At 56.4% G+C, this 14,582-nt stretch overlaps 3 protein-coding genes across 3 annotated transcripts; all 3 read right to left on the reverse strand.

Moving 5' to 3' along the window:
* Positions 1-251: 251 nt before the first annotated feature.
* SPT5 (transcription elongation factor spt5) lies at positions 252-3,674 on the reverse strand (the record flags this gene model as incomplete). The annotated part of the gene is made up of 3 exons (XM_071063356.1): positions 252-895; positions 964-3,190; positions 3,330-3,674. 3 exons carry the CDS (start codon positions 3,672-3,674, stop codon positions 252-254), a joined length of 3,216 nt encoding a protein of 1,071 aa, XP_070919457.1.
* Positions 3,675-6,678: 3,004 nt separating this feature from the next.
* On the reverse strand, positions 6,679-8,570 carry MFIFM68171_07937 (Riboflavin transporter MCH5; the record flags this gene model as incomplete). Its single annotated transcript, XM_071063357.1, has 5 exons — positions 6,679-6,841; positions 6,918-6,980; positions 7,049-7,264; positions 7,349-7,454; positions 7,523-8,570. 5 exons carry the CDS (start codon positions 8,568-8,570, stop codon positions 6,679-6,681), a joined length of 1,596 nt encoding a protein of 531 aa, XP_070919458.1.
* A 2,991-nt stretch (positions 8,571-11,561) lies between these two features.
* On the reverse strand, positions 11,562-13,947 carry MFIFM68171_07938 (TFIIS central domain-containing protein; the record flags this gene model as incomplete). The annotated part of the gene is made up of 2 exons (XM_071063358.1): positions 11,562-13,647; positions 13,700-13,947. 2 exons carry the CDS (start codon positions 13,945-13,947, stop codon positions 11,562-11,564), a joined length of 2,334 nt encoding a protein of 777 aa, XP_070919459.1.
* Positions 13,948-14,582: the final 635 nt, after the last annotated feature.

The following is a 14,582-nucleotide window of genomic DNA, read 5'->3' on the forward strand; positions in this document are numbered from 1 at the left end:
TCGCTACGTGCCCCAGAATACTGGCCAAGGTATTATTCTCACCAGGCAAAGGCATTGCATCGAAGACACAACTTATGCCACGAGTTAATCCCAGAGTATACGGAATCTATGATACGGTGTTGACACCTCCTCCTATCAACTTCGGCCCTCGGAAGACACAAACCATGCGCTTTAATTCCCCCATCCGTAAACGCCAAGAACCCGTTAATCAGTCTCCCTTTTCCCCACTCCCTTCATTCCCAATTACGCAATCAATCATCATCAGCATACCGAATCTCCCCCGCAGCCGGCGTCTCCGGCGCGCCCCCATACGCAGCAGGCGTCGGCGCACCATAATATCCGCCGCTAGCAGCCGGGGTCGGGGCCCCAACCGCTGGAGTAGGCGCAGTATCAGCACCCCATCCGCCCTGCCAGACCCCGGGCGTCGGCGCGCTGACCGCGGCCGGCGTAGGAGCCGAGTACGCACCGGGAGTCGGGGCATTGAGCGCCGCGGGCGTCGGCGCGCCGAGACCGGCGCCGGGAGTGGGGGCGTCGAAGGCGTGGGATCCGCCGCTCGGGCCGGGGGTGTAGCCCCAGCTATCACCTCCGCTAGCGCCCGGGGTGGGGGCAGACACACCGTACGCGGGCGTCTTGGAGCCCCAGGCATCGCCGCCGCTGCTGCCGCCGCCGCCCCAGGCCGGAGTCTTCGAGCCGTGGCCGAAGCTGTCCGGAGCGGGCGTCTTGGCGCCAGACGACCAAGCGGGAGTGCGAGAGCCGCCACCGTAAGCCGTGGCGCCGCCATACGACGTCCGGCTTCCGTCGTACGGATTCACAGTCCGGGAACCGTCGCCCCATGCAGGAGTGCGCGCGCCAGACGTCTCGTTGCGGCTCCAAGCGGGCGTGCGCGCGGTAGATACTAGAGATAAGTAGTCGTCAGCAAAACAGGTCATGTCGCAAAACAGATGGGTATGGGTTCAAACTTACGCTTCGATGAGCCCCAGGCCGGTGTGCGCTCGCCGCCGCCTGAACCCATGGGTGTTCTACCGCCCGAGAAATCGCTTGATCCGCCAAATCCGCCGCGCCCGCCCCCGAAGCCACCACGGCCAGCGCGACTGTAGATATCGATCGGCCGCCCGCTAACCTTGTCCTTGAAGATGAGGTCCGCCTTGGGCACCGTAATAATCTTGGATTTGGAGTGAAGCTCGACACGCGCATGCGTGTCGGTCGTGTCCTTGACGATCCCCAGCAGGCCCTTGTAGCCACCCCTTCGGATGCTCACGGTCTGGTTGATGGCCCGGTCGGGGCCGAACCTCCTGGGCGGCTGCATATTGTTATTTCCGGCCGGATTCCGCTTCAGAGCAGGGTTCATGGCACTCAAGTCAGGCCCCGAGTTTGCGTTGATGCGGCCACCCTTAGCTGCAATTGTGTTCACGTTGCTGGCCCGGGTGACAAACACGCCGGCGTTTTCGGTGCTGGCGTTACTATGCAGGAAGATAAAAGACCGATGGATGTGAATGATCTTTCCCTGCCGCTGCTGGCCTCCGTACTCCCGGACGACATCATCTAACCGGATCTCGGAGCCGTTGCGATCTGCTGCCACGGCGGTCTTGCGCTTTGGGAGCTTATTGGTGATTTGCGACGGCATCACCTGCCTGTTCTCACCGTTCTGATCCAGAACAACCATGGATTCACGGTCGACCTTCACGATGCAGCCGACAGTCGTGGGGTCAAGCTGAACCAGGTCAAGGAGTGAGTACTGGCCAATGGACCCCTGGCCACCAATGTCACTCGCCTCGCGCAAATCCCTGCTGAACACAGTAACCTCGGTGTTGGTCTGATCTGTCAAGAGAGTGACACGGTCATCAGAGATCTTGACGACCATACCGACCTCGTCGCGGAAACGGCTGCCACCGATGACCTTAACGTGATCACCGGGCCTGAATCGCTTGCGGAGGCCCTTGTTAGGAACCTCGATGGTTTGGCCCGCCAAATCTCCTTCAGTCACCTTCAACGTGACAATGTCGCCTTGAACGTTGACAGCCTTGCCGACCACGCCCTGTTGCTCGCCTTCATAGACCTCGATAACATCTCCAGGGACATAGGCAACCTTCGCATTGCTGTCCTTCAGGCTGGCAGCCAGAGCTTTTAGGTCGAGGTTCTCGGTCCCGTCTTCAGCGCCGCCGGCAAATTTGGTGACCTCTTCCAGTGTCGGGTTGACGTCCTTTACCTCGAGCTGCTGGATCTTAATGTCCTTGACCTGGAAGCCATTTTCGAATTCCTCGCCCATGTAGGTCCAGGTGTTAGTTTGTGGGTTTCCCTGGATGTAGCGGGGATGCCGCTTTCTCGCCTCAACCTCGCTGAACAGCCGCTGCGGCGGGCGGGGCCCCGGTATGCCAGGGCGCTTTCGCTTCCCATCCGCCGTGAGCGTTGAAAACGACTCGTCGCGGACACCATAGTCAAGCCGGGGGATGAAACGCACACGGGCTTCCAGGCCGTTCTCGGTGACGTCGAGCACTTGTGCGAGGTCGCCAGCATGCTTTGCCGGCTTCTTCAAGCGCACCCAAGCGCCAGGCTCTAAAGTGGGAGTCTTGGCAACGCGTAAGAGGTCCGGCATATCTTTGATCTCGACGAGCATCATCTTTGTGCGCGGGTACACGTTGAGGATACCGTCAAGCGCAATCATGATGTCGTTCTGCCGGCGGGCTTCGACGTAGATGTAACCCTTCATGACCGAGTTGGGCCCGCCACGCTCAAAGGCCGCGGTGATGGGGACCTCATTCTTCGTCCCGAGCCGCTCTTCAATGCGACGCGTGATGGAGAAGACGACCTCCCGCTCCTTGCCCTCCTTGCACCTGACGGCCCAGATACTCGGATCATCGACACTAGGAAGAAGCAGGCGCTTCGGCACAACCGCCATCTCTCCATATCCCCTGGCGGGAGCGCGTTTGCCGTAGCGCTTGCGCAAGATCTCTGCTTGCTTCTCGGCATCGAGGCTGGACTCTATCTCGCGCCGGCGGTCGAGCTCACGATGTCTCCTATCGTCCTCGAGGTGACCGCTCTCGGCGATATCGTCGGGATGGGCATTGTCAATGAAGTCTTCGATCTCTTCGCCATCTTTCTCTTCGTCCTCAGCTTCGTCCTCGTCCTCGACCTCGGCCTCGATATCGAAGAAAGCGGCGCGGTGGTCCTTGCGGCGTTTGCGGCGGTGCCGCTGCCGTTTTGTCAGTCACAAATCTCATCGTCATACGGCTAGGCAGGCAGTGCCCCTCCCGAATAGGATGCACGCAAAGGTACAAAACGCGCAATGGGGCTAGGCGAACGGGAACGGGGTAAGTAACGAAGCGACTCACATGCTGAACATCATCATCATCCTCGTCTTCGTCTTCGTCTTCCTCCTCCTCCTCCTCTTCCTCTTCCTCGGCTACCTCCTCGTCCTCTCCTTCCTCGTCTGCCTCGTCATCCTCGCGAGGCCTTTTTGTCGCGCTCTTGGCGGAAGGCTCTTCATCATCGTCGCCCTCATCGTTTTGCTCATCGGCAGCAGGGCTGCTGTTGCGGCCATCGTCCCTTCCATCGGCGCGCGCAGTGGCCTCCTCGTCCTCATTGTTCTCCTCGTCAGACAGGTCAGCAGGAGCAGGATTGAAGTTGTCGTCTTCCGACTCGGAGTCGCCCCCGAAATGGAAGTCGTTTGACGCCATTTCTTGCCCGCGCGCCCTTTGCTCGGCAATTTCGATGAATTCGCGGTGAACCCGTATATCGGGGCTAAGGCGCAGTGCCGGACTCGAAGAGGTTTAGGAAGCAAAGCCGGCTGGGTTCTGGGAAAGGGACAAAGGCTGCGTTTTGAATAAATGCTAGCAGTCGGCACAGGCGAGGCGAAGTGAGCTTCACTGGGTCGGGTTCAGCGGGACTGCGCTAATCCTGTTCTGGAATAGCTTACGGCATCAGCAAGAGCTTTTCTCCGAGCCCCACAGTAAGGAACGGGATCCATCTTTGTGCTTCGCATCACCTTATTCGCTCGAGCAGACGAGAAACTCAATTCACCGTTGCAGCGTCGAATACAGCCTGCGTACATAGCTATTCACTGCTATTTGCCATGATTTCCCACAGGTACCGTGGCAAGTGCGCAACATTGACACGTAGCCTTGCGCTCCCGCCCTTGTTAAGCGCCAGTCTGCTCTAACAAATAGTTAATCGCCCCACAAGTGCTCAACGACTTCACTCGCATTCTCCGTAGACTGTAGTACCTGCTGCGGCTCAAAACGTTGGACAATCAGGATGTTTTCTGAAAAATTACAGCCCGGTCAAGCAAGCCCACTTCACCATTGTTTTTATATTAAACAGTCGGGATCTGCAGAGGCTTCGCGCCGGCAACCTGACCGAGCGAGCCCAGCTTCTGATTTCGGCAGGCTTCCACATCCGATGACGGCACTCCTCGCAACACCGTTTCCAAGATATACTTTTGTGAGAAATTTCCACGGTAAGAAACTGCCTCACACTGCCCTATAGAGACACCGCACCAGAGCCCACCATGTTGTCCAAGCAACCGGTAATTACTCTGGTTGGCCTCGAGAATCAGATATGAGAGCTGCTGCTGACCGCTCCGTCTGTGAACAACAGCCGTAGCCGCTTGCCGGCGTCCCAACGCTAACGACTCCTACGGTCATTAGTTTGCAAGCGAGGTGATCCTGTTGCCTACAACCCAAGAAACCCGAGCCCCTTCCGCCAAGACGATCGACCCCACTGAAATTGGGAGTCTCTTAACACCATGAGATACCCACCTGATATCGGCTTGTGCCAGCTACTGCACGCCCTCGCTGACATTCCCGAAACTCAACCCCGTAGCTCACTACACTCACAGCTACTGCTCCGCTACAGTCTTGGGAGGAGCCCAGTTGTCCGATAACGAAGCCGTATAGCAGAGCGGTCAAACCTGCGTCCCGGGTGGGACGGGATGCCGTGGATCAACGTCGGGTAAACCGTAGAGCACCTTTGGTAGCAGTAAGATGGTGGGTCAATGGGGCTTTCTATGGCCTGCTATGGGCCTACGACCAAGACACTCCACATCCAGTGGAGTTGTCCTCGGACTGTCAACTTCACGAAGTGACGACTCGGAAGACCCAGCCATATGCTTGGACTATCGCGATCCCAGAACGTCATACTCAACTTTCAATGAATCAGACTAGAGCCCAGGCTCTGAATCCTGTCAGCCTGATGCTACTCAAGGAGTCCACTCGACGAGCGGATCAACATTCAACATGCTTTTTGATTGGGAGCCCGAGCAACAACAAGGGGGCAACCGCGTCATCGGCGCTTCCGAGTGCTACGACGGCTCTAGAAGGAGATCAACGGCTGAGCCCACGGCGGCGATACCAGCTACACCAACTGGCGCTACAAGTGAGTTTTTTTCTTTCCCTCTTTGTCTGTTGTTGTGTTTGTTTCTTGAGTGGCTTGCTGATGAGGGTTGTGATGTGCAGGGCTGACCCCAACGCCGGGCGCTGCTAAGTGTTTGGAATTTTGGCATGGGGAGTGGCTTTTTGGGAAAGGAAAGAAATGGATAGACCGGCGGGAATGGCAAGTTGAAAAGAATAGGGGGTCTAAGGGTTAGCAGCGCGGGATTCTGTCATAAATTACGAAGGTCCCTATCGTAGCTTTGCTCTCAACAAGAATTTCCACGCCAGCCATCACTACTACTGTTTTATGACGGGTCCACGACCATGGTGTACTGTGCATCAACGGACGAGACGCTGCAGCGTTGCGCTCAGCAACGATCCATTGAATGCAGCGAACGTGGTAATACCTGAGGTACTTATATCTTGCTAGCTCAGATGAAGGAAAACGATGACGCGGAACATCCAGGGAACGAGAAGTTGAGAATTCACCATACATAAATTGCCATAGTCATCTTCCAATATCCAAGGTTCATGAAGTCACCGTCCTTCCAGGCGGACTCGCCACAATTCAAGACGTGGAAGATGCGCCCATCTTGGCAGAGCTTTCACTCATCTAAACTCATCAGAGCAAAGCACTCTCCAGCCTCTAAACTGTGTGGAGAAGTCTCTAGCAAAGTGCAGTAACGACGGAAAATATCAGTACGAAGTACCTTACTTTTGTCCAAGGTGGAACGATGAAGGTAGAAAGAGTAACACGTTTAACCTGTTTTTACTCCCTCTTACTTTTTTTTTTTTTTCTCCCTCCAAAAGCGGCATTTAACATTTACTGTCCATGCATCGCGAACTGGGATTTTGCACAATTGGTGAGGTAACATCAAAATAGGGTGGGCCTGTGCCTGGCTGCTTGGCATACAAGACGTTTTGCTTTGCAATGTTGTATTCTGCACTTCGGCGGACCTATGGTGTCTCCGAGATGCAGGTTGATGCTACTTGAATACCGCCCAGTTCGGCAAGATATAGTACATACATGGAAAATTTATTACCTGCACCCTACATTTTCTCTAACCCTAGCCGTCCTCCGTGCCTAGGATAGGTTAACATATAATCCGGATTCTAAAGCCTTCAATTCCCATCGCACTGCCCTGACGTCCGCTCCACCTCGACATCAACTAGATCAATGCAATATCTCATTAAACATCGTCGCCAAAGCCTTTGTTGTAAGCCTCTGTCGGGTCTCGGCCGCTCGCACCACAAAAAGGAAAAGTTGCCCAGTTAACGCCGCGTTTTCTCAACAGGCTGCAGTCCCGTTCTCTCAAACCACGTCAATCCACCTCCAGGCATAGTTTTGAATGGCAAACCTCGCCACGGTAAACGCAGCTAGGGCTACCAGGAGAACAGCGCCAAAGATGAGCACGAAGCCCTGGGTTCCGACACTGTCCAGGATGACGGCACTCAGGGGGATACATAACAGGGATCTGCAGACGACATCAGCATCGACTGAATAAGGTACGTTACAACACTCTTGAGCAGCCTTCACGTTTTGTTACTTACGATAAGCTAGCAACGCTGTAGCTTGTCCCATAGTACTGCCCGAATTTGCCGGGGTCGGTGAGTCTAGGAGGACAAGGCTCAGATTAGTTCCGTATTGGGGACAATTGGAAAAGAACCATCACATCACTCACTGTCCTACGCACACAGGGCCAAGGCTGATTACGCAACCGGTACCGAACCCGAACAGGGCGGCAAACAGGTAAAAGAGCCATATTCTATGTGTCTCAACCTGAATCCAGATCGCAAAGGTGGTGACGATGGAGAAGATGGTGGTAAGAATCATGGTGTTGAATCGGCCGATCTGGTCCGAGATGGCGCCTGCAGCAAGACGGCCAACTCCCGAACCCCTGATAGGTTTCACATTAGCTACCTAAGCAGCAGTTCTGACCGAAAGCCTGAACAGGGGAACCCCCGATACCCTGTTGACGTACCCGCTCATCACCGCTATTATAATGTATGTGGACTCCTCAGCAAAGCCTTTCGCCATCGCCCAAGTCGGGACCATACCCAGCCCAGCAATGAGAATGAACTGATTCACTGCCGGCTCGTCAGCAGAGACTCCACGTAGATGTTCAATAAAGAAAAAAAAGGAGCAAGCGACTGACTAAACACCCCAATCGTCGTCCACACAAATCGCCAGTCCCTAAAACATTTAAAGTCCACCGTCCCGGACCCCTTCTTCCCCTTGATCCTACCCCTGATCAATACATTTCCCACCCCCAACAACGCCGCCACAATAAACGCCAAAATTCTCATGCTCCACGCCCACCCCATCTCCTCTAACGTCGACCTCAGCACAAGCGGGAAAATAGCCCCTCCCACACTACTCCCAACGAACACAATCCCCGCTGCGAGCCCCCTCCTCTTCTCAAACCAATGCGCCAACACCGACAGCGCAACAGTACAGCACAGCGCGGCCCCAATCCCCATCACAACCCCCCAAAGCACCATCAGCAACGCAAACAACTCACCGGCCCCTAACAACTCTCCACCATCACCACCACCACCACCGCCGCCGCCGCCGCCGCTGCCGCGATGGTCTTGGGGCAGAAGCCCCAACCCGACCAGGCCCCCGATATACACCACACTCCCCCCAGCCAGGACCCACCGCGGCCCGAAGCGGTCGAACCACGGGCCGACCTGCACGCCGAGGAAGAGGCAGAGGAAGATGTTGGCCCCGGAGATCCACGCAATGTCCTGCACCGCGAAGCCCGCGAGCTGGTGGCGCGCCCAGAACGGCTGGATCACCCCGACCGAGTTGCTCAGCCCGTAGACGGCCGTGGTGATGCTGAAGGAGCCGACGACGGTGAGCCAGGCGCCGAGGCCGCCTTCCGGGGGCGGGTCGTTGCCGGGGAGCGGGGTGGCTGAGGGTGAGGGTGGGGATGAAGGGGAGGGAGGATGGGGGTGCGCTTTTTCGGGGTCGATGGTGGTCGAGTGCTGCTGGGATTTGGCGGGGTTGGCGGCGGCGGTGGCTAGGGTGTCGGTTGAGGGGCTGGACAGGGGGAGGTCGGTGGTTGAGGAGGTGAGGGAGGATAAGAGGGCCGGGTCATGTTTGGGGTCGTGGATGTGAATCGGGAAGTTCGACGCCGGGGGGTTAGGGTCTGTTCGCCCGAGTGTGTTCATGGTTGGGTTAGGGGACAAAGCGGACGTCATTTTTTGATGCCTCTAGTTTCGAACTGCGGTATGTAAGAGGCTCTAGTTAACTTTGTCAGAGAGCTAATAAACACTCCGAGTCTCGCAACGGCAAGAAAGAGCTGTGTCGGGACGCCGCAGTATGACTTTGAAACTCTTGCGTTTCAATCTCAATATTCGAGTTGAGGTGTGCACGTTGGATCGAGGTTAGGGCATTGGACGGGAAGGGTCGTGTAGAGCTGACGATGACACACGCACTAGGCGACGTGGACCGTACCCCGGCCAGTAGATACATAAATAGTCCGCCTCTTCTCTCAACGAGTCCCTGTCTCCTGGTATTGAAGGCGCATCATGTCCAAGAACGTTATCCTATTCCACAGACCGCGGCTCAGAAGGAAAAGGTGCCCCCAACTCCTCACGGTTTCACCACATGAGTGTCCTAGCTAGCAACAAGCGCGGTTCCCGACAGCTGAGCCGCAGGCATATTCAACGGCAAGGAGAAGCCCGCGATGCTACGCGCCAGGAAAGGCAACTCGTCGCGCGATCCAAATTCTCCCCACTCCCTTAGCCAAGCCATGTGGGCGGCAAACCGTCAATCATCGAAGATGTACCTAATCTTGCCACTTTTCGCCCCTTGGCCCGTCCACTGACGCGGATGTGCCCGATCTCCCAGGGACACCAGCCGACAACAGAACAAGTGTCCAATAGGACTGCGTCCCATATGGGACCCGGACACCCGAAACTACGAAAAGCGAGCCGGCCGACCAGTCCCATCCGCCCGGGTATGCGACTGGCCAAGCCTGACTAGGGAGTGACGCTGCATAACATGTCCGGACCACTCCGTGGGCGTCAGCTGAGGCGCTCAAATTTTTGATGCCCCTTTCTTATTCGGGGGGTGACCTCAATTCAAACATCAGCTTGAAACGTAAAAGAAACGGCGACGTAATATGCATGAGGAATAGCCACCCGGTAACTGGCCGTAGAGGACGACAACAGTCTAGACCTCACACGCACAGATTAACAGACATCAACATAGGGTAGTTGCAGGTCAGACAACATGGTAGAACTTCCTGACTCACCTTGCCTGCCGGACTCACCTGAACCCCCTGGCACCATACTGGAAAAGTCCTTAGTCTCGTGATCATTCCAGATCCCATGTCTAAGGCGGTGTGATGCCATGCTAGCCCACGAGGTGCAGCGCTTGACTCCCAATCTGGGCGTGGCGGGACATGTTGATCGGAGGCGGGCCACAAATTTAATGACCTGTGTAACCATTACCAAGGAAAAAGTTCCCAGGTTGCACACCGCCAACTTCTGCCACTCCCTCGGTAAGTTAGCGGTACGGTTAGTATCAAATCCCAGCCGGGACCATCCGTGATTCCCACCAGATCAGGTTCAGGGACAAGGGGCACCCCCACGTCCAAGAAACGCCCGACAGCCACAACCGCCCAGCTGGGCAGCCAGTGCCGATCTTGACTAACACAAAAACACTGACCGAGCTGACATACTGGGAATAGCCGATTGGAGAAGAAAAATCCAGGAGAAACCCCCACATGGTTGGGTAGATGGTCGATACTCCTAACATCAAAACTTCAACGGTCGGAAGGCACAATGCGCCTACCGCGCGACAGACGCCGAGCACCGAGTAGGGCCAAAAGAAGGAATTAGTCAGCTTGGATTGGACAGAATCTAAGAATCATGGAGAAAGAATTAAATGCCGCGGTGGCTTGGTGCGGTCGGGGGCGGGTCAAAGGAGGTCGAGGCATCGACTCAAAGCAAAGTTGGGCTCGGAATGAAGCAGGGCATAACTGACAATCTCCGAACCGGCGCCACTGGCAGGATCAAAATCTACAACAGAGAGACTAGAGATAATCATCGGAAACCCGCAGGCTGCGCAGGAAACCCCACGATCTCTCCCTCTGCCTCACTCAAACCCACCTATCAATGTGCATTCGTTGTAATCTTGTATGAATACGGATATAATACGTTTCTCTTTCTCAACCGTCTATCCAGCGCTGGGTGTTCAACGGCTTCTTCACTGCTCATATCTCGAGCTTTTCATGTCTCTTGCATTGATTATAATTACATTTAAGACACGTAGCCGGAATTGTGCCATCGACATATAATGGTAATTGTACCAGATGGTTGAAGTGGGCTCGTAAGCTCGATGTGAGTAACTGCCAGTAACTAGGTACTTCCGGCCTGAGTTGACAACAATGCCTCCGTCTCCGAGGTCGGTATTAATTAGTTCATATCGAGTTTGTGATCATCTTCCCATTTCCGCGCCCTTAGTTTCAATCTTTCTATTGGCACATTCGGCGTGGGATTTGATAGGAAATTGCACAACCTGTGAGGCCTCCTCTCTAGTCCTCCGAGCTCCGAGGGTTCTACCCCAATTGCTGATTCTGACTCAAACTGCATGTGACGAGGTTGAGCTGATTTGTGCGGGACCTTTCGTTTTCCAGCATTTCGTCCAATCGGGTGTTGAACTTTCCGGATGAGCATTCGAGCCCGAGGAATCACCCTACTCGGTAAGGTACACTACATTTAACGATATGTTGTTTTAGCACACTTCCGGGCCCCGACACCACCACGGGTCATATGGTTCTGCACTCGTAAAAGGCGGCCATACGACTGTAGAAGCGCCTATCCCGACGAAAAGAGTATTTTCGAAACCTTCCCTTCTGCAACACAAAGAACTCCGCCCCATGATCCCCCCTGCCCTAAGTCTCGTGCCCGATTAAGTTCAGTCGGATAGCCCCCGTCCCCAGAGAGCAAGTCCACGACAAAGAAAGCCACTCTAAACTCTCAAGCAGGTGCGCTCGCTCTCTTGTCAACCAAACTCGAAGGCGGGAGAGAGAAAAAAAAATGAAGTGAGAAAAAAAAAAAATAATAACTGAATAGAAAAAGAAGGAGAATAATCGCTCCCAAGTACCTTTGTCCGTCCATCCCAGTAAGAAGATAAGTACGTATCATCAATACACTAAACCCACACCCTCCACTTTCTCCTCCTCACGCCTCCGCCTCCTTCCGGCTAACCGACGCAATGAACCCCTGATATTGCGCATCCTCATCCATTCCCCCATTCCTCCCGTACATTTTGCTCCTCGGCGGCAAATCCCTCATTTCCGGCTTCGGCAGCGGTTTGGTCCATAGCACCCCGGGCTGTTGCGGCTGCGCCTTTTGCTGCTGTGACGGCGGCGGCTCCAGCTGCAATCCCTCAGCCTGTTTCGCCACCCCGTTCACCTCCCGATCCTTTCCCCTGTCCTGCTCCTCGCCCGCAGGCTCCGTCCCCGCATCCCCCCTCGGCAGCCTCATGGCCAAGAGCACATACTCGGCCCTCGTCATCTTCGTCATCACGTCGTCCATGTACCGCCTCACCTCGTCCTGCGGCGCCACCACCCGCGCGAGGTGCTCCAGGTGCCGGCCCGTGTGCGTGAACAGCCGGATAGTGATGGGTTGATAATAATCTAGGTCCGGGTCGGCCATGGGGTACTCGGCCTTGCTCCCCTTGCGGACGAGCAGGAACGAGGCTATTACCTGCTGCCCCGTGGGGACGGGCACGTACTCGAGGAGGCTGAACTTGGGGAAGAGATAGCGATCGCCCGTCCCACCTGTAAACTCGAACACGATGGCCGAGATGTCTGGTTTTGGCGGCGGTGGCGGGCCCTTGGAGCGGAGGGCTTGCTGAGGGGGCTGTTGCGCGGCGGCTGACGAGGGGGGCGTCTGGCCGTTGGGGGTGTTGTTGAGCTTTTGAGATGCCGGTGCGGTTGTTGCCGGCGATTGTGTTTGCTGATGCTCCTTGTCTTTAGCGAGGTTGGTGCGCAGGCGGTCTAAAATGGCCTGGAGGTCCGTCGCGTCGGAGAACTCGGGCTTGTTCTCGGCGATACGCCGCACTATTTCGCGCGTCCGCTGGTCGTCGAGTGCTGTCTTGACAAGCATCACAACTAGGGGATCGCTCCCCGCAGGTGGTCGCAGGGTGGCAGAGGTTTGATTGGGGTTAGAGGATAAGACGATGTCTAGGATCGCGCGGACCTCGTCGGCAAAATATCGCACTGTCCTCGTGCCGACTAGTAGCCTGTCAGCAGAAGGCCCTGCTGTGCTGCCTTTGCGCTTGCTCTCGGCGGTAATGGCGTCGATAATCGCCTGAAACCGCTCAAGTTCATGCTTTGCTGCTTCTCCATGTGCGACACGCTTCATTAGGTCTCGTAGCTGGGGGTCCATTCCGGCCTTCTCAGCCAACGTGAGGATGATCGGATCGGTGCCCGGAGCCGGCTTAGCTGGAGTGGCCCCGGGTGGTACTGTGGGTGCGCCGTTCACCGGAGGGTGGCCCGGTGCCGTGGGCGCCCCGGCTGGTCTTGGGGGGGCTGGCGTCGGGGCTGGTACTGCTGCGGGCGGACCTGGGGCGGGCGGAACTACGGGGTTAGACGGAGGAGTCGGTCGTGGTGGCTGAGGCTGAGTGGCAGGAACCTGTGGTACCAATGGCGTGACGGTACTCGGGGAAAGGACAGATTCCATGCCCCGGGGTGAGGCGACTGGCGGCCTCGACACGGTAGTGGGGAGGGTGGGCGTTGACCGCGTCGCGTCCGGCGTGGGCTGTCCGACAGCTAGTTGTGCCGTATTGAGGGTCGGAGTCCGTGCCGGTGTTTGTGATTGCATCGGGGTCGGGGGATTTGTTTGCGTCTGTGTCTGTGTCTGTGTCTGTGTCTGTGTCGGCGTCTGTGTTTGGCCCTGGGTCTGCGGTTGGGACAACGCCGGGGCGGGAGTCGACGCGCTACTGGGCGTAGCCGGCTTTGAAGTAGGAAGCGAAGGCATGACTCCATTCGGAGGCCCGTATTGTATGATGGGCCGCTCGGTCGTCTGGGCAGTCGGCGGTGGCGGCTTTGGGTCTTTGACAGCAAACATGGTCGCCTCGAAGACGTGCGGTTCGACAGTGATTGTTACCTGGCCAAGCTTGGTCATGCTTTCCTTTGGCGGGTTGTTCGGCTCCTCGATCACCACTCCCTTGCGCTTTGTGGGTTTGGACCAGTACTTCTCAAAGATGCCCTCGCTGGTCCATTTCTGGCGCGACCGTAAGAGCGACTCGGCAAGGACACCACTGGCATCTGTTAGCGATCCACGCAGCACGCGTGGTGCGGACCTGAACACACCTTTCTGTCACACTCTGGTAATCTTTACTGGAAAGGTCGTCTGGCTGGGGCGAATCAACCGTCGGCAGGGGCTTGCCGGCCGTGATGGACTTGGGTAGCGGCACAGGAACGTCGTCGACCGGAGTCGGCTCGGGCTCGGGGGCAGATGCTGGCGTCGCTGATCTCTGCGGCGGCGTCGTGTTCCTTCTCTTGGCCGCCTGTTCAACCCGTGCGGCAGCGCGTGCTGGCAACTTCCTCTTCTTCTCCATTGCAGCGGCGAGCCGAAGCGGATGCGCGAAGCGTGCGCAGGCTCGTCATAAATCCGTCGATGTAGAAAGGGCGTACTGGGCGTGCCAATGGTAGGGACGGGTGCCACGCGCGGCAGGATCGTATAAATGGGAGAAACGAAGGCGATGGCGCTTGTTGAAGGAGTGGTGGGCGCCCGGAACGGCTGTTGGCTTTAGCGTGTGTTGCAAGTTGCAATTGCAACTTGGGAGAGGAATGACCGGGGCGCCAAAAGAAAATTGGGGGCCTTCTAAGTTGTCGCTTCGGACGTGCTAACTAAACCCTGCAGGCCGGAAAACACCGCTGATTGGCGTGGCCGGCTTGACCTCGTGGAAGACATGGTTACGCACGCCGATTCCGAATACTGCAACACTCGCCAGCATGAAAGGACTGGGACTCGGCTGGTACTCGTGAATTGGTCAAATCTCATAATAAGGTTGCTACTGTCGGAGCAAACGGACTCGGAAATTCACAACAATTGTTCCGCGCGAGTTGGACCGTTTATTGGTCCTGGGTTTCTCATCACGTTCATTCTTGGCCGTTTGATAACAGCAGTGGAGCGCTAGGCCTTTGCGGCTGACTGTTGGTGTGTGGGACCCGGATAAGCCGCAGCGAATGC

This window comes from Madurella fahalii (genome assembly GCF_045866475.1).
Source record: "Madurella fahalii IFM 68171 DNA, scaffold_4, whole genome shotgun sequence".
Taxonomy (NCBI): Eukaryota; Fungi; Ascomycota; class Sordariomycetes; order Sordariales; genus Madurella; species Madurella fahalii.